The sequence below is a fragment of the Semicossyphus pulcher genome, unplaced genomic scaffold (assembly GCF_022749685.1).
Source record: "Semicossyphus pulcher isolate SPU_LCO1_2020_fin unplaced genomic scaffold, fSemPul1.0.p SCAF_13, whole genome shotgun sequence".
NCBI lineage: Eukaryota > Metazoa > Chordata > Actinopteri > Labriformes > Labridae > Semicossyphus > Semicossyphus pulcher.
In genome coordinates, this window is record NW_027211637.1 from 21043216 (window position 1) to 21061434 (window position 18219).

Sequence of the window (18219 nt, forward strand, 5' to 3'; positions counted from 1 at the left end):
TGGACCACCTGCAGCCCTGTCTATCTGCTCCAAACGTGATGAGTCCTGCATGTGAGCCATGTATAGAAAAGCATCGTGGTCGAGGTGAGCATGTTCGTTCCTGGAAAGACAGGAAGGCAGATGGTTTTAATGAGACAGCCCTGCACGTTCTGTACACGCCATCCTGACATTTCCCGAAGTAAAAATTGATAATGAAAAAGCAAAATATAAATGAAAGAAACAACCTAAAGGAGCAACAATGGAGGAGAGATGTTGTATGAAAAAGGGAGGAAAATGCTCAAAGAGACAAGGTAAAATCTTTCTGTCACTGCTGTAAGAGAGCCTGGTGTTTTTATTACACTTGCACAAACCACCACTATGACAGATAATAACCTTTATTATTCGGATGTAGAAGGAATTAAACAGCAAACAGAGCAGTTTCCATGTTTGTCTGGAAGATTTCTGTCCTTAAAGATCCTAGCATGAGGAGACAGAAGTCACAATGAGTCACGCTCTGGCATGAGTCAAGAGCCAAGAGATTTTACCCTTTACTGCCCTCCAACATTTTTTTATGGGAAAAACACATGGAAATCATCAGGAAAAAAAAATGTTTTTAAGGGCAGTAGTGGACACATGAGTAGGGTATGAGTCACGAGCTGAACAGAGAAAAAGATCAAAAATAACTTTCTTCATGTAAGTCAGTGTCTTCAGTAAAGGAGGCTGCAATGCAATGAAAAAGTGTTTCAAAACCATGAAAGTGCATGAATTTTGGCTCATTACATCAGTCATATAAATCCTGCCATTCTGGTTACTGCAATAGTAAACTTTTCAAGATAAAAGTCCGCCAAGTTATTACAGAAAATCTTTCGCTGCATGGTGCTGTGGTTCATCTTCTGGGGACAACAAACGGGTGTACCAAATTAAGTGCAGCGCAATTAAGTCCTTGTTGCAATATTTCACAAGATAAGTAGCAACTTTAGCCTGCTGGTGGCACTAGAGGAAAGTCAGGGAATCACCAAAAGTCACTTGGGTTCATCCTCTGGGGATGACAAATGGGTGTACCAAATTAAATGCCATGCCATCCGTTCGATGTTTAGATATTCTTCGGCATAAGTGATTACTTTGGTCTGCTGGTGGCACTAAATGATAATCAGGTGCGCAAAGTCATAGGTTTCATTCTCTGGGTACTATGAATATCTCCATCAAATGAATGGCAATCCGTAGAAGTGGAAATATTTCTGATTTCAACCTGATGGCGGTGTTAGAAGTGAAATCAAAGGATCACCAAATTAATAAGGCTTGGGGACCATGTATGTCTGTACAACATTTCATCTCAATCGCTCCAATACTAGCAGATATATTAAGACCTGAACCAAAGTGGTGGACAGAGCTATATTGCCATCCTTAAAAGCCATGCTGCTAAACTCTAACTGACCTTCTAAAGACAAAATTAACTGCCTGTGCTGTCAACTAATTCAGTGTTAGAAGTTTTTTTCTTGTCACCCTGTCCCGCTCTGATTTGGGCCCAGTGTAGGGGTGTGGAGGTGTTAAAAATGGGAGCTAACAGAGGCCCCTAGCTGCTGTCATAGAGAGGCTGCTTTCTCTTGTAAACACCGTCTCCATGGTTATTGAACAAAGCGATGAGAAAAATAACTTTCATGTACAGAACATAAATATCCATGTGCCTGAACAGTATGAGGTCAATTTGACTTCCAATAAACTGGACTTTCCCACCCAAGACTACAACCACACCATGTTCCTAGGCAACGACCACAAAACATTTGTAAAGGAAGCTTTCTGGAGTTATAACTAATTGTGCTGTTTATTCTTGTCTTTATCAACTTGTAGCCTTCAAGGCGCTGGGCTCAAAGCCAAATGTTTTGTTGTCTAGGATGGCCTTAGTGTTTCAGTTGAACTGCACTTCAGTGTGTGCTAACAGCAGCTCTGCCCCTCAGTGTACTCCCTGTTGGGATTTGAGCTTACCCTCTGCTCTGAACCTCAGGGCAACATTAAGGTGATGCAAAGCTTTGTCTTCATCTTCAAGACTCTTTGAAATGAGAGTGATGGAGACCACAGGGGCTCCAATTATAAACACAAACACAAATTTAAATCACTGCTAGGATGTAACTGTGCCTCACTACTTACTCTTCTTATTCGCAGCTTTGTGGACTAGTGATCAGTGATTTGAAAAATGGACAACATCCCATTCAGAAAAATGTTGCTAGAGACCTAAGTGAATAATTTGTTTCCCACAACGCGTAACGAATTATGTTTTGGACTAAAAAAATTAAGTGAGAGGAATTCACCATGATTATTACCACCACAATGATGATAAGCTAAGAAATGGCGCCATCTTCAGGCGGCTCCCTAAACTTGCATTTAAAATGTTAATTCATGGAAAGTGGTCATCGGATTCACTCACCTGTATTTGTGTTTTGGAGATCGATAATGTAGCAACAAAAAAAAATTAATAAAGGAAGAACAAGAGGAGTCTACCGTCATGATAGCAGTAGCTGTTCCTGTATTTAGGCACGGCTGTGCTTTGAGCTACATGCTAACATCAGTATGCTAACATGCTCTCAATGGCAATGCTAACATGCTGATGTTGAGCGAATATTTACCAGCATAAACCGTCTTTAAGTTAAGCATTAATAATACTTTTTAAGCTATATATAGGCCCAAATGATAAATAATATGTGTTAATACATAAAATGTTGTTGAAGACATCATTTAATTCATGTGTTTGCCAACAAATACCTTCTTTAAGAGACACTCTTTTAGGGGAGACTGGCATAACAATTAATAGTAACAAAAAAAATGGCTTTAGAGGATATAAAATAAATTAATAAATACTTAGAAAGTATGTGTGCTTGTAACTATATTTGGGCTTTTGGGATGGATTCATGGTTTCTATATTGCTTGTAAATGCAGTAAAACTAAGCATGGCTCATAAACCAAAATGTTGGACTCAATTTTGACCACATGATGGCGCTAAAATAAATGTCTGAGGATTTTTTTGAGGATAATCCTTTGAGAGGTATGAATGTCTCAGAGGGCACGGCTCTCAGATGAATTATATTACATTTTCTGGAACAAAGTAGTACACAGACAGACACATGAATATTCAAGATGTGTTCATAGATATGTTCAATAAAACACTACTCTCACTCACTGCTTGCAATACCACATTTAACTGCAAAAACCAAGATAAGTCATTTCTCTATTTTTTTAATAACAGATTGGGACTTAGAAATAGATAATAGCATGATTCTGAAATAAATTAAAACATATATTTTCCTTGTTTGGTTGGATATTACATGCATTGGATACTACAGTTAGGTTTCTAACAGCTTTATTGTCTTGTGCACACAGGGGGCAAGGGAGGTTTGGAGGCAGCAGGACATATTTTTATCCATTTAAGGCTTAAACAATAAGAAGCAATATCTTAAAGGTGGATTTGTGTAAGGATTATCGGGGGAGGATGTTTACCGGTCGAATAGCGAAATTTTGTTCTCGCATCAAATCCTAAAATAAAAGTATCACACCTCTGGGCATACATACATCAGGACATACATCATTAAGTTTTATGTAACTTCAAATAAGGAGTTATATTAAAACTTTTTTTTCTCTCATTTTTTTAAGTGAACATACTGTCTTGTTCTCCTTATTAGTTTTCACGTGTTACTGCCTGTCATGTACTCATTGCCTTTCTTTTAACATAAAGATAAAATTACATAGAGTTCAATGTGAGTGCTAGAGATAAACTTTGATGGGGTACATTTTAAAAGAGCCAAATAAATGTCTGTATTTAAATAAAATTAAAATAAAATAATACTAATAATGCCTAAAATAAATTCATGCATGTGCAAATCAAATATTTAACCCTAACACAAGAATTTGCTCAAAACCAATACCTTGTCTCACATTTGATACAGCTCAAACAAACTTTAAACAACCAACAAAAACAGCTTTTTCTGAAAATGCCCCGTAACGTCTGAACGTCCTTTGAAAATATATATTCTGTACAATATACTGTAAATAAAATAAAACCTACAAACATACAGAAGCATGTTTTCTACCACTACTCCTACTCCAACAATAGGTCCACTCACAAAGCACCCATCTTAAAAACGGAAAACTCCAAATCAGCCACAAACCACAAGCCGCCGACCCCTTAGCAGTCAATATTAATGTTGCAGAGCATCTCCTCCAAGGAGTCCAGTTTTTGATTCGCCTCCTCGATCGCGCTGTACGTCTGCACGTTGCTGGCGATGTGATAGCGAATTTCGTCCACCAGGGGGACGGAGTCAGTCTCATGTCGCTCCTCCAGCGATGCAGCATCCTCTTTGACGATCTCGGCAAACTCGGCCTGCTCCACCAGCTGTGACAGACGGGTTAGACAGGAGTGAATTTCTCTTGTGTCTGTGGCTGACCAGAATTTCCTGCAGGATTAACATCATTATCTTATCTTATCTGACCAGACCATTCGTAACACCCAATTCAGCTCACAGGCTGCAAAACTTAGATTTAGCTCATGAAGCTAACTGATGTGACTGATATTAAAGGGGCAAGTTCTAGAAACATCAACTTAGGATCAATAATAATGGAAAAAATTACTAAATCATAGATTTTGTGTTGCATGCCTTTGTCTCCTTTTACTATACGAGCTTCTCTTGTAGGTCTGTTTGTCTGCCAAATAAGCAAGCGCTGTGACGTGGTTAGCTTAGCATAAAGACTGGTGTGGGGAATTATCTAGCCTAGCTCTGTCCCAAGGTGAGAAAATCTGCCAACCATCACCCCTAAAGCTCACTTATGAACATGTTGAATCTTGTTTATTTAATCTGCAGCAAAAAAATTATGTTAAATCAACAAATTGTAGCTGCCCTGAGTCGTTCACTAAGCTACACTAATTATTTTCTTAAGAGAGGATAAGTTAATGCATCTCACTGACACTATCCACAGTATAAACACCACTTGTTGTACATAGAGTAATGAAAGAATATGTGCTGTGTGCAGATAAGCCTCCAGCCAAAACAAACCTCCCTCCAGTGTGAGAGACAGACACCCACCCGATCAATGATCTTGGCCATGAACTCTGTGCACTGATCCTCTAGCCGAGAGAGACGGAAAAGCTTTGCCATCTTCCACATGTACAGAACGTTTTCCTCACATATGGTCTTGCCGAGAGTCTTTCCACAAATACGCTTCAGACCCGGCAGCAGATACATGTCAGCCACGCACAGCACGTCGAAGACACTCTCTGCTGTTAGCTGGACGTGAGAAAATATCCAGTCAGTGGGTTAATTTGCTTCGAATTTCTAGTTTGCAACTCAGTTCAAACAAACTACATGTAGCCAGAAATGATGCACTTACCTCCGTGTCATCCGTGTAGATGTAATACATGACATGGATAAATATTTCATGGGAAATGTTGTGTAAAGTAATCACTGGGGTGCTCGGCTGGGACTGCAGCTGCTCCCCCTCACTGAAGTGGTCCTCCAGTAAGGCTTTGAAATAATCACTACGGCAGCAGAAAAACGCCTGCAGACACACACAATGATAATAAAATGGATGAAATGGAAACGTTCATTTGAGTGACAGTATCTGGGCATCGTGTGAGGGTCTGCGATGTGACTGAGGAATGTCGTGTGAGTTGTTTGTACCTTATGACACAGGAAATTGAAGCTCTCGACTTTAAAGCAGATGTCAGGATACGTCAGGAAGCGGTCGACTCTATTAAAGGGAAGTTCACCAAATCCAACCTATAGACAATGAACAAAAACATTTAGTTAGCAGTCTCATTTAATCTATAATAGAAGCAGCTGAAGTGTTTCATCATGTCCTTACTCTCAGTTCAGTAGGAAGCGCACAGTCTGCTAGCTGAGCCAAGTCATCCTGAAGTTGACAGCTATGAGGGTCCAGACTGAGGACCTTCACACAGACACCTGGCTTGTTGGACACTTCAGGACACAGACATTATTAATCAATCATCTGGTAAATCAAAGCTCCAGAAAAGGGTCAAAAGTTAAATGAGACACAGAAAATAAAATGTGTTTCTAAGACTATTTTAAAAGCTGTGTGTATTACACCGGTGATACTTAGACATGAAGCAGTGTAAATGTGAACCCAGAGCACTGTCTTACCAAAGTCATACACCTGTTTGCATTTACTCTCCAGCTCCTCTATGAGATCGGCCATTTTGCACTGTTTAGCAAGTCGTTTGGAGTCCTCCACAAGGTTTACATCGATATCCATTCGTCCTGGAACAATAAAAAATATGAAGAAGAAGGGTTTTGACTTCGAGTCAGACAGGTGTTTTGCATAGTGGTTTGAATATTATGGAAAATATCACATGACTGCATTCAGTTGAATTGTTGTGCGCTATTTCTCCTTTGGACAAACTGTAAAAGCCGCTGAGTTTGCCTCACTTATTTTAACTTGTCCTAAAACAATACTTTCCTTCAGTTTTGCTTGATTTAATAATTCCCTCTGTTCAAACTAGCTGCGAAGAGTTCCCATCTAACTTGCTTCACCTAAGTGATGGGCTTAAAATCTACGATCCTTGTTTTTTTTGCAAAGATATTCTGTCTATTCCACAGTTAAGCTTAAGTTAATATCACTGAGGCTCCAGCAGTCTAGTCTGAATTAGTAAATTAAATGGGGATGTTCCATGGTTACAATCTTTGACAGTGTCCCTTCGCTCAGCTTCAGTAGAAGGTGTGTAACAAAAAGTAGGACTTTCACACTAAAACTACTGCACCTTTGGAAGAAACCCACTTTATTTATCAAACTCAGAAGGCTAAAGCCGCATTTTCGCTTCAGGTAATCCTGGAATGAATTTCTGCACATGAAAATGACTGTACTTTTTATCCTCCATGTATTACACTGAAAGCATGCTATTAAGGGATCAACGGGCCAGTATGAACAGGAGACCTGTCTCATTGTTCATATGAGAACCAGACTATTGTTTTCAGACAGACATAAATAAACTTAAACCCTTTCTTTGAGGCACCCTTAAGTAAAAACACCAAGAAATTAAATGTTTTTAAATGTTACCATAACAGAATTTTTCATACCATGTTTTCATATAATGATATTAAAAGCTAATTAGTTAGCTAATTTTCAGACAAATCACAAACATGCATATTCTCCGCGCTTGTTTTTATATTCTCTGTTCTCTAATTTGATTTTCTTGAATACAATTGTATATCCCATTAAATTAAATGATTTTCATCAGGGTTTCCAATTAATTGACTGTTATCTTTGTAAAAGCTAAATTAAAGTATAGTAAAGACCTCAAAACTGTGACCTGTGTAGAAGCCTGAATATTTACAGCTCTAACACACACATACCTGTATAGAAATATTGCAAGATGGCTCCAAAGGCTGCAGGGTTGATCTGAAATCAAAACAGCTTTTATCAGCACAGATATAAAAACACACAACACACCTGTATTGTTGTAAACTGGACACTACCATCTAATTACACAGCAGAACACACAAAACAACACAGAATGAATCAATCAGAATTCATGTTTTTACCTACCAAAGGGTGTTTGAGGGTGATCAAGTTCTTCCCTTTCCACTTGGTCTCAAACATGTCAGTGAAGTACTCGGAGCGCGCGCAGAGAACACATCGGTGGGCTGTAAATATTTGGCCGTGGACCAAGAACTTAACATCACCGTATTGACCCTGCTCCAGTAACCTAAAGTAAAAACATATTAATATACAGATTACGTGGAGGTTTGCAGGGTTGAATGCAGACTGTATGCTGTATATTTGCGCTTCCTTCTTCTCATTTACTTTTAACTGTGAACTACTAAAAACGCCCGAGTAAACATGTACAGCCAACAGGCACTTGAACCTTACATGTGCAGGAAGTAGATGAAATCCCCCCTCTGCATGGCGCGGACACTGACACACTTATAGTCCTTGATCAGGCGTCGAACAGAGTCATTCAGAGAGCCGTACATACATCTCTCGCCGTCAAACGTGTTGGCTTCACACTTGGCACCTGGAAGCAAAGCAAATGAAAACAGACTATGTTTATACTACAGAACATTTCAGTACAGTTATAATCCTGAAAACCATTAAGGCTTTAATTGTGAAAATGTCACAATTACTCTAGTGTCACTTACCACTAGCCAACAGGTACTGGACCAGCTCCTCATGGCCACAAAGACAGGCATAATACCTGATGACAGCAGCATTCATATGTTACACTGTAAGGATCATGATGCTGTGTTAGCCTGAGTGTTAAGGCGGCTTGACTAAATCGTACTTACAATGGAGTGCTGTCCCATTTATCTCTTACATTGATGTCCACGTCCCTCTGTTCAACAAGGTATCTTAAAAGGAAAAGAAAAGAAATTAGTGCTGGAGGCTACAGTCAACATTGAAAGTCGGTCAACAGCCTGTGTTTATCTTATTTCCTGCCATCATTAGCACCATGAAAAAAAAACAGCAGTTACACAGAGAATGTTTCAGCAATAAAAGTATTTATTGAGTAAAACACTAATATTTGAAATTGTTATGACAGAGGCCATATCTTGCAATGCTGTAGAAAGTACATTTGGGACTGATTAAATTTAATTTTTCAGCAACAGCAAGGCACTGCTGTCTGCCCCTATACGCAGTTGACATGTCGAATACGAGTCTAAATCTAGGTTATATAGCCGGCAAGCAGAAAACCCCTTTACAACCGAACATAGTATGCATCTGATACTGACAGGTGGCATAATTTATGTTTTTACCCACGTTGAATCTGGAAATTTAGCAGCTGACCTACGTCAATGTAAGCTAAAGTTACCGTCTGGGGCATCAAAGCTAATGTTAGCAAGCCCGTGTTTACCTCCTCTGCAGCTAGCTTTGCTTTAGCTGCAGGACGACACTACAGAGCAGGCGACATAAACGGAAGGCTGATATTTTGTAGGACATTTAATATCAGGAAATCATTGAACCATGTAAAGTAAATTAAATTAGCTTTTAGCTTTCACACAAGCGAAGACAACCGAGCCAAAACAACCCCAGAAAAGCGGTCGGTTACCTGACTCTACAAATGTCGCCCTTTCTGCAACTAATAAACAAATCGTGCAGATCCATGATCTCCGCAGTGTTTTCGGTCCTCTGTAATGCATTGAGACGGCCTGCCTAGCTGACAGGTGAGCGATGACTTGGTAATCTTCAGAGTTTGCACAATCGACGACTGGAAAAGTTGGCTGCTGACACACCTTCTTGCAGTTGTTTACAAGCTGGTTGGTTGCTCAGTGTTTTGGTCGAAGAGCTCCAGTTGTCACGTGACTTGAGTGTCCACTTTACGTGCTGTATGGAATAACGGGAAACTGTCGACTATCCACAACGGGGCAGACGTTTATTATTTTTCTGCAATGAAAAGTTATGAAACGCCATTTTTACACACCACGACTATGAACGTCTTTTCAAGATTTTCAACAAGTAAACATTTTATGTTATTTCGTAACTGCAGGCATGTAACTTGAAAGCGTCGCAGGTCGAATTAACAGCTGAAAAAATCCCGAAAGTCGGAGCTCCGGTTGCTCTCGTTAATGCAGCACAGGTCAGTGTGTACAGTAGTATCAACTGTTTATGGCTTGCAGGAGCTGAAAGGCAGTCTTCCACGATATAATAGGTAATAAATAGCTTACCTTGTATTCCACCATTACTGTTTATTACGAGTTTGATTTGAAGCCACAAAAGTTTTTTTTTGTTTCACCAAAGTTCACAAAACCCAGAATAATAAGATTTTCATTCCAACGTTTGACCTAGTAAACTGTAGACTGTACTTCTGTAGACTGCTCTCCCCTAGCTTAAAATAGCAATTAAAGGACAACACGTTGAGTATACCAATATTTGTTCATTTTAATATAGATTTTAAATCGTGCAAAATATGGCAAAAATAAAACAAAATTAAAGTGGTTAAAAAAAAACATCAGTGTTTGAGGTCTTTCAGTCATTATTTCAGTTGAAGTGTGGCCACCCGCTGTTTCAATAAGAGGATCTGAAGTTGAAGTTTTTCTCGCTCCAGTAGGAGATTTTCCTTTTGTAGTTCCAACACATCGGACTGCAAACTCTCTGAGTAGAAAAAAATTACAATGAATACAAAATGTCATAACTTCCTCTGGAAAACCACTTCGATTTTTGGCACGTTACAAATTTTTCCTTTAATGTTTTCTGAATAAATATGTTGCTGTGTTTTGGTTTTGTAGGGCAGAATGGATGTCTAGGGCACAAAAGAAGAAGCTGCATCAGGCTCTGGATACAAAGACAATACTTATTGGTAGGATCAATTTATTTGTTGTTTTGTTCTTTTTATGAGATCAAGGCAAAAAGAAAATATACGATTGCATAAGACCTAATCTTTAAACCATACAATGCAATACTTAGTTTTTTTCACAACATAGGTATTTATGTGTCACTTACAAAAATACCATAGATTCCAAGGTTTAAACATATGCTTTTAACAATAGGTTTAGTTTGAAGGAAGAAAACACCCTAATACCAAGCATTCCCCTTCACTATTTTCACCCTAGTCATTAACAGAGGCAACGCTGCTCTGTCAATGCCAGAAGAAGAAGCACAAGCAGGTCAGCTCTTCTCTCAAATACTCCCTTTGATGTCTATCAGCAATAGGAGAGAGTAAATTACAGTTTGGCTCCTTACCTGTGACAGCTTTGTTAACTGATGCATGCTGGGTGTCACGTATTGGTTGGCTCTTTGTCATCCAGTAAGGAGGGGCGCTGCACAATTCTACCTCCACAGGGTAGTGGTCGCTCACTCTCAGGGCCTGTGGGAGGATGCATGAGGAATGTGCGAACAAATCAGGAGAGTGACAAAGCTGTACAAAGGGAAAGTTGTGCATAATGGTTGGCTTTTCAAGGGACAACTCACCATTTCTTCTGTCATTGCAAACTCTTCATGATAATTAAATGGTTTGGCTGAGTTTGGCACAATGGCTGCGAGCATATCGTCTCCATACACGACAATCCTGTCAGAGAAATATAGAAATTAATTCCAATCCATTATTTTATAATGACAATATGAGCACATTCTTAACAATAGAAAAAATAAAACCATCTTCTCTGGAATTGAATTAATGGAGATAATTCATGTGCACATGCCGGTCGTAGGTGTGTTCGTTTGATGTGTTTGCAGTCGTGTCCACGTCATCACCAATCAGCCAATGGAAATTCTTGTCACTGCGAATACGGATGTCCTTCATTTCCTTGCGGGTGAGGTATGCTCCGTCTGCATTGAAATCCCCCAGGATCATTATGTTCTGGAGGAAATCAGAAGTGGCAGTTTTAGTAGAATATTAGTATGTTATCTGTGTTTAAATAAGAAAGAGAAATCGTATCAAATGAAGCCACGTTACATCATTGTTTAATGATCATTTTGAGACATAAAACGGGTGTGATAAGGGAGTAGAAATAAAAGTAAAAGGTAATGAATCTAAACCTCATGAAAGCACTACTTTCAGGTGAAACTGGGCGACTCACATCAGTTTTCCACTTGTCTTTGACCACCATGAAGACCTCATACAGCTCGTCCAGCTCCTTCTCCGAGTCCCATGGTTTGGTGTGGACCGGAATCAGCACTATATCCTTCAGCACTGCATCAAAAAACAGTCCTATAAACTACAAAAGCTCGTCTCTGATAACATAACCCATCAGGGTATATTTAAAAACATGTGTAGATACACAAAGCAGACACAGACTGACTAAACTCGATAAACCTGCCCTGTGCTCCTTTGTGTCACCTGTCAAACTAAGTCAGATTCATTCAGCTTTGAAAAACAAACAGGTGCATACATAGACATGACTCAGACATACCACACACATCACAGCGATAATGTCGTCACATCGTCTACAGCAACCAGCTTAGAATCACATCAACAAACACGTTAAGCTGAATTTAAACGCAGAGGCTGACCTGTGTTCTGTGGTTTGAAGTGGAGAATATACGGCTCCCTCGCAAAAGCATCCATGTCGTTCGCCTGATTGTCTTCGTACTGATAGCAGTCAATCAGATCGACAACATCGTCCCTAACAGTCGGATAAAAATGGCTTTCAGTGAAGCTGTTTGATGGTTATAGAGGTTTCAAAGTCTGCCGATACGATCTGATCTCACCTGTAGAGAAACAAAAACTGCTCCTTGTATCTGTTCCTGCCCAGGCGGGTGCTGAGCTGCAGAGCGTAGTGATGGCCTGTGTTGACTCTGAGACGACACAGGTCAGCAAAAGTAAGCTTACATATAGGTAAAGAAAATTATTCAACTTTAATTTAGTTAAAAATATAAATTAATTGAAACTCACTTGTTCAGTTCTTTCAAGAAGAGTTTAACAGAAGCTCCGCTCACATCCACAACCTCCAGGATCAGTATGATGTCGTATCGGGACACAATCTATGGAAGAGGAAATAAAGGAGACATTAACGACAGCTATAATTACAGACGATCGAAGGAAGAATTATTTCCACACTTCAAAGTGCTACTTATTAGTTTTAGGTTTCCTCTTGGCTGCTTCCCAAAAATCACATCAGTGACACAAACCTTACATTCGTAAACACTGATCATTAAATAATGACTGTATTTTTTACTGCACAATGTCTTTGCTGAAATCAACCACCTGATGCTTTTCCTGTGCTGAAACAATGCAGATGAGACGAGCTTTACCTGCACCAGCGCAGACAGGACGTCTGGATCGGAGACTTTCGTCAGTCCAAACCTCTGAACGTTGAATGAAGCGATCTTCATATCTGAAAGGAGAGGAGTTAATATATACATTTAAAATGATTCAGTATAGCTTTAAATATAAACACACAGCAGCACAGTTGCAGCTTTACTTACCTTCAATAATGAGGTTTATGTCACGTAGACGGTACAGCTCCACTGGCACACAGCCTTTCCAAACCTTCAGAATAAACCTACAACAGGTTGTACCAGAGACTTATTTCAATGAAGTTGTTTTCTTAAAGCTGATGCCATTACATAATCAGCCTCTGAAGGGAGAGAGGGAGAAAAGAAGGCAGAGACTGTTTGACATCAAGAGGACAGCTCTGGTATGTGTTCAAACGGCTGTCACTTTTGAGTAATGAGAGATTAAACACAAAAAACAATCCCAATATTGTGACTCCAGCATCTTTTCTCTGTGGTCTGAACTGGTTTACAGAAGGAAAAGGTTAAAAAAACAAAACAACATTTTTTATCATCCTAGAATCCTAGATAGCTCATATGCTTGCCCCAGAACCAGTATGATTTACATTATTCTTTGGGCACATTTTCTGGATAATCAGCAGGAAATTATCGTCACCTTTGGTGGACTTAATTTCAGGGCTGCAAATTACAATCTATTAAATGTCTGAGAATGGTAGAAAAAATGCCACAGCTCAAGATGATGTCTTAAAATGTCTTGTTTTGTCTAAAATCCAAAGATATTGTTAAAGTACTGTTTATTGTCTTTACTGTTAAAGTAATCATCTTGAAGATCTTCATTTACATAAATGTCTTTAAAGTCACTATCCATCGCGGAATGAGGTAACGCAATGGTGACTGAGCCTATGGCCCACTGATGAAAGCCTTTGCATTTGCAGAATTACAGACTTGGTGTCTGGTGCGACTTTTGCGGAGAAAAATCACAAGTGTCGCCCAGTTAGTGACGCGTTTTCCATCAGCCAGCAGTGGTTGGTCTGCCAGAGAGGGTAGGCGGAGCTAAGCAGCTGCTTTTCTGGTCTCTGCAAGTTTTGCGAGTAAACAGTAATCTACTATGGCTGAACAAACTAAGAAAAGATCGATGACTACAGATACAACTTCAAAAATGAGTGAAAATCCACAGAAAAAGAAACAAATTGGACGCTCTGATGAAGGCAAACAGTCTGAAAAGGAAAGCGACCGTCAGTGAGGAAAATCAAGAGTTACAACCGGAGCCAACCGTGGACGTCACACATGCAACACTGTGTGGATATCTGGGAAGTGTGCTCCCGCGATTATCACCATAGGTGCCGCTAAAGAGAACAAAATTGAGATCTTTGAGATTACAACTTTAAAGAGGAAAGAGGACAACAGAAAATAATCCATTCTGAGAAGCTAGAATCGGAAAATTTTCCTTAAAAATACTTGTTTATTTTTTGTTAATGATTGTTTATCAAAATAGTCAAACTTAGATATTAAGTACATTTTTGACAACTAATGAATTAATGGTTGCAGCTTTACTTGTGAATTCTGGCAGTTTTATTAACGCCCCATTTCTCGATCAGTTATATAATCAGCTTTCTGCACTGCTCCTGCAGCAACTTCAGCAACATCTTATCTGGACATAGAGCCGAATTTATTATATACTGTGATTCCACACATTAACTCATTATCAATAAATCCAAAAAGATTTGAGCTCCTGATGACTCCTTGGTCATGGAGCTTTCCTCGAGTATACACTTGTAAAGCATTGCTCGAATGCCTCATACCTGAAACCGCAGAGCAGGCCAGAAGTCCCGCATAACAACAGAAACAATGCAACTCTCAATGGGGGTAGGTGGTAGAACAGGAGGCATGTGTCAGACAGGTTAACCCACATTGAGAAGCCACATATCTTCACTATCAGGCCACACCCAGAGGCACCTATAAAGCAGCACCCAAAAGATAAGAGATGCACATTAAAGTTGAGACACGGCCCGAGCTCTTCATCCTCTCCAGCAAAGAAATACCACACATCAGCACCGCCGCCATGAGTCTGAGGAGCAAACGCAACAGCCGCCAAGGACCACACATGTCCGCTGGGGGCTTCAGCAGCATGTCCATGGGATCCTACTCCTTCCCCAAGAAGAGCACCGGGAGCTTCCAGGCGGCCCCGATCACAGCCGTGACCATCAACAAGAGCCTGCTCACCCCGCTCAATGTAGACATCGACCCCACCGTCCATGCTGTCCGCAACCAGGAGAAAGACCAGATCAAGAGTCTCAACAACCGCTTTGTCTCATTCATTGATAAGGTAAGAGGAAATAACACAGAAAATCCTGTGTATCCATCACATTCACATTTACTTCGATGAAAGCTGTAAGGATCCGTTACATTTGTGCCCTAGGTGAGACACCTGGAGCAGCAGAACAAAATGCTGGACACCAAGTGGAAGCTGCTGCAGGGACAGACCGAAGCGTCCTCTAGTGTCGAGCCCATGCTGAAGTCCTACATCACCAGCCTGCAGAGGCAGCTGGAGTGCCTCACCAACGACAAACAGAGACTGGACATGGAGAACAACGTCATGCACAAAAATGTGGAGGACTACAAGACCAAGTAAGAGATTTTTGGGGCAAAAACCAGAGCTCTGTTGAGCCTGTGGACTGGAGTTTAAGACATGTGCCGAGTGGAGGAGTAATGTGATATTTGTGGGCTGTTTCAGGTATGAGCATGAGATCAACAAGAGGAGCGATGCAGAGAATGACTTTGTCCTGCTCAAAAAGGTGCAGTATGAAGTAATAGTTTTCTGAATGAATATAATAAATGCATTTGTATCTGTCTAATGCAAAATGTTATAAACTTAGGAAACTGTTGTACTTTTACTTTCTGCAGGATGTGGATGCAGGCTACCTGTCTAAGGTGGATCTGGACGACAAAGTGTGCTTCATCAGTGATGAATTCAAATTCCTCCAGGCTCTATATGACGCGGTACATAACCATTCCTTAAAATCCTTCTCAGAATTTCTTAGATATTAAATCATAGATAATATATAAATTGATTTGTCTTCTTACCGTTGTTTTGTGTCTTAAAAAAGGAGCTGCGTGAGCTGCAGGACAGCCTGAAGGAGACCTCTGTGGTGGTGCAGATGGACAACTCCCGTGGCCTGAACATGGATCAGATCGTGGCTGATGTGAAGGCTCAGTATGAAGACATCGCTGCTCGCAGCCGTGAAGAAGCTGAAAGCTGGCACAAAAACAAGGTAAAAAGCTAAAATATGTCCCTGTTAGTGTCGTAAAATGTGTCGTTGAACAAGTTTCCCTTTAAAAGTAGAAATATGACTGGTTAAGTCAAGCTCATAAACCTGCTAGAATGCCTCTTTCTTCTTATGTGAAACCGTTCCTTGTCAAACCTGATAGCTGATCTCACTTTCTTTCACTTCTGCCTGCACCAGTTTGACCAGATGTCAGCCGAGGCAGACCAGTATAGCAATGAGCTGCGAAGCAGCAAGGGGGAAATATCTGAGCTCACCCGGATGATCAGCCGCCTACAGAACGAGATCCACGCTGCAAAGTCACAGGTCAGTGAAGGTTTTATAGAATGCCTTAAATGTTGAAAGTCAAAGGTCACTGGACTTGTTGTTTAGCCTTAAAATTTGCCAGAGAAGGGATGCATTTAAGTTCTGCCACAGTTCTGTTTATGATCTAATATTTCAGCAGTAAACACACGACTCCTAATTATCATGAAATCGGCAAACTGTCTAATAGACTGTTAGTAAAAAATGTCCAACCCTGTATTTGAAAAGGGTGATTGACAGCACAGATCTTATTGAAAGCTTACACCGTCCATCACTGCACTTTTTTTCAGCGTGCCAGCCTTGAGGAACAGGTAGCTGAATCAGAGCGTCGCGGGGAGGAGGCCGTGCAGGATGCAAAGGGTCGCATCAGGGACCTGGAGCTGGCTCTGCAGAGGGCCAAGCAGGACATGACTCGGCAGCTCAGAGAGTACCAGGAGCTCATGAATGTCAAGCTGGCCCTGGATATAGAGATCTCCACCTACAGGAAACTGCTGGAAGGAGAGGAGGAAAGGTCAGTTGTTTTGATCAAATCAGTGTCCATTTCCATTACATAAAATTTTACTGATGACAGGCTAGTGGGGCTTTTATGCAAAAAAAAAAAAAAATAAAAGCTTAAAAGGATTCTCAAAACCTTGACAAGAAGATAGATGATATTAACAGCAGCTAATGTAGCAGTTGGCCTTAAAGTAGAGATGAGCAACAGGCTACAGAGGTCTAATGAGCAGGTGAAGATTTCAGGTCACTTGACACCATGGCAAAAAGGTCTTTCTTATCTTTATAAATATTAATTTCAAGAGCAAATTACTTACATACGAGTAGTCAGCGATTAAGTTTACATAATATATTCCATATTTTTAGAGTTAGGTTCCTCCACTCAGTGTTAATATTGATAAAGCCACAGAGCTTTAAGAAGTGGGAATTAAAAAGAAATGAGTGGTCAAATAAGTGAAATGTTAACTTAAAAGCACGTACATTTCACAAACCAATCAGGTAGTCTTCATCCTTGATATCTGTTGTCCCTTAAAACTGACAAATACGGCTAGAAAGCACTTCCCATTAAGCATTAATGTCATATTTTTGACGCTTGTAGATGAACATTTTTAACTGCTGCGTCTTCTTCGCTTGATGGACGACTTAACCCGTATTGTGCTCGTCATCGTCCCCTAATGGTTAGTTTGGGTAAAAACGTAATACTGTTGTATGGGTGTTTTTCCCCCAACGGCCACAGCAGGGCAACAGCGAGCTGGTCCAACGCTCACCTTTTGTTCATAAAAGGCCTGTCAACAGACTTTGATGTTAATCTATATATATATATATATATATATATATATACATATTCCCTCTGTTTGTCTACTTTGTCAGTATGATGCTTATACTATATATCCTGTTTTCTCCCTGACAGACTTGGACAGGAATCTATTCTCAACATCCAAACAGTGCCCACCAAAAGTAAGTAGCCTACAGTATTTTTCATGTAATTATAACAATATTATACCCCCTGGCTTTGTTTTTGTTTTTTTACACGTATAACAGCATTTATGTGATATTTCTATTATTCTTATCCCAACAGGAGCCCCAGTTAACAACCAGCTCCAGCGAAAGTCAAGTGCAATCCTTATTAAGACAGTGGAGACTACAGACAGAATATACTAAATCATAAAACAACACACTCTACTCTAAGCTGCTGGATCACTATGGCCATTTTAATCTACAAATTACATAAACCAATGTGTAACCTACAAAAATACAACTGCACCACTGAGCCAAATGGTAACATCATTAGTTTGTTTTCCTTGTCCTGTCTTGTGTTTGATATCACAGCATCACCTGTTCCGTGTTCAAAATAAAGAAATACTCAGCTTCAATGTGTTCTTTTTAATGGGTAATAGTATTTTCCTCTTTACATCCCTCTCAAACATTCTGCAAACTTTGGAAATAGGTTCTAGGTATCCATCTCTTGAACATTTCAGATTGTAAAAGTAGT

At 40.0% G+C, this 18219-nt stretch overlaps 3 protein-coding genes across 5 annotated transcripts; 1 reads left to right on the forward strand and 2 right to left on the reverse strand.

Moving 5' to 3' along the window:
- Positions 1-2765: 2765 nt before the first annotated feature.
- On the reverse strand, positions 2766-9252 carry abtb1 (ankyrin repeat and BTB (POZ) domain containing 1). Of its 2 annotated transcripts, XM_069660131.1 has the most exons (12): positions 9026-9252; positions 8265-8327; positions 8118-8173; positions 7849-7993; positions 7525-7684; positions 7332-7377; positions 6123-6239; positions 5827-5939; positions 5643-5741; positions 5353-5520; positions 5049-5249; positions 2766-4360 (listed from the first exon to the last, which is right to left on the reverse strand). In XM_069660131.1, the coding sequence occupies exons 1-12, from the start codon at positions 9079-9081 to the stop codon at positions 4154-4156; spliced, it is 1431 nt and encodes a 476-aa protein (XP_069516232.1). In that variant the 5' UTR covers positions 9082-9252; the 3' UTR covers positions 2766-4153. The 2 variants fall into 2 exon arrangements, with proteins under 2 accessions (XP_069516232.1, XP_069516233.1); XM_069660132.1 differs by lacking the exons at positions 8118-8173; positions 9026-9252.
- Positions 9253-9875: 623 nt separating this feature from the next.
- On the reverse strand, positions 9876-16210 carry LOC138589279 (deoxyribonuclease-1-like). Of its 2 annotated transcripts, none has more exons than XM_069659492.1 (11): positions 15733-16210; positions 12841-12917; positions 12667-12749; positions 12308-12396; positions 12124-12210; positions 11926-12038; positions 11493-11605; positions 11115-11272; positions 10885-10981; positions 10657-10780; positions 9876-10068 (listed from the first exon to the last, which is right to left on the reverse strand). In XM_069659492.1, exons 3-11 carry the CDS (start codon positions 12745-12747, stop codon positions 9950-9952), a joined length of 981 nt encoding a protein of 326 aa, XP_069515593.1. In that variant the 5' UTR covers positions 12748-12749; positions 12841-12917; positions 15733-16210; the 3' UTR covers positions 9876-9949. The 2 variants fall into 2 exon arrangements, with proteins under 2 accessions (XP_069515593.1, XP_069515592.1); XM_069659491.1 differs by having other exon boundaries at positions 12841-12992; positions 15733-15744.
- Positions 14656-18090, forward strand: LOC138589278 (intermediate filament protein ON3-like). Its single transcript, XM_069659490.1, has 9 exons — positions 14656-14974; positions 15068-15276; positions 15383-15443; positions 15553-15648; positions 15756-15920; positions 16113-16238; positions 16526-16746; positions 17638-17684; positions 17806-18090. Exons 1-9 carry the CDS (start codon positions 14711-14713, stop codon positions 17886-17888), a joined length of 1272 nt encoding a protein of 423 aa, XP_069515591.1. The 5' UTR covers positions 14656-14710; the 3' UTR covers positions 17889-18090.
- Positions 18091-18219: the final 129 nt, after the last annotated feature.

Bases quoted from the DNA above. Each gene is read 5' to 3' on its own strand.
- abtb1 (XM_069660131.1), bottom strand. From the start codon at position 9,081: ATGGATCTGCACGATTTGTTTATTAGTTGCAGAAAGGGCGACATTTGT. The intron at 8,328-9,025 runs GTAACCGACCGC...TTTCCTTTTAAG, and splicing joins GGCGACATTTGTAGAGTCAG to ATACCTTGTTGAACAGAGGG. The intron at 5,250-5,352 runs GTAAGTGCATCA...TCTCACGTCCAG, and splicing joins TCTACACGGATGACACGGAG to CTAACAGCAGAGAGTGTCTT.
- LOC138589279 (XM_069659492.1), bottom strand. From the start codon at position 12,747: ATGAAGATCGCTTCATTCAACGTTCAGAGGTTTGGACTGACGAAAGTC. The intron at 12,397-12,666 runs GTAAAGCTCGTC...CCTCTTCCATAG, and splicing joins TCCTGTCTGCGCTGGTGCAG to ATTGTGTCCCGATACGACAT. The intron at 10,982-11,114 runs GCATGTGCACAT...TTTCTCTGACAG, and splicing joins AACGAACACACCTACGACCG to GATTGTCGTGTATGGAGACG.
- LOC138589278 (XM_069659490.1), top strand. From the start codon at position 14,711: ATGAGTCTGAGGAGCAAACGCAACAGCCGCCAAGGACCACACATGTCC. The intron at 15,444-15,552 runs GTGCAGTATGAA...TACTTTCTGCAG, and splicing joins ACTTTGTCCTGCTCAAAAAG to GATGTGGATGCAGGCTACCT. The intron at 15,649-15,755 runs GTACATAACCAT...GTCTTAAAAAAG, and splicing joins TCCAGGCTCTATATGACGCG to GAGCTGCGTGAGCTGCAGGA.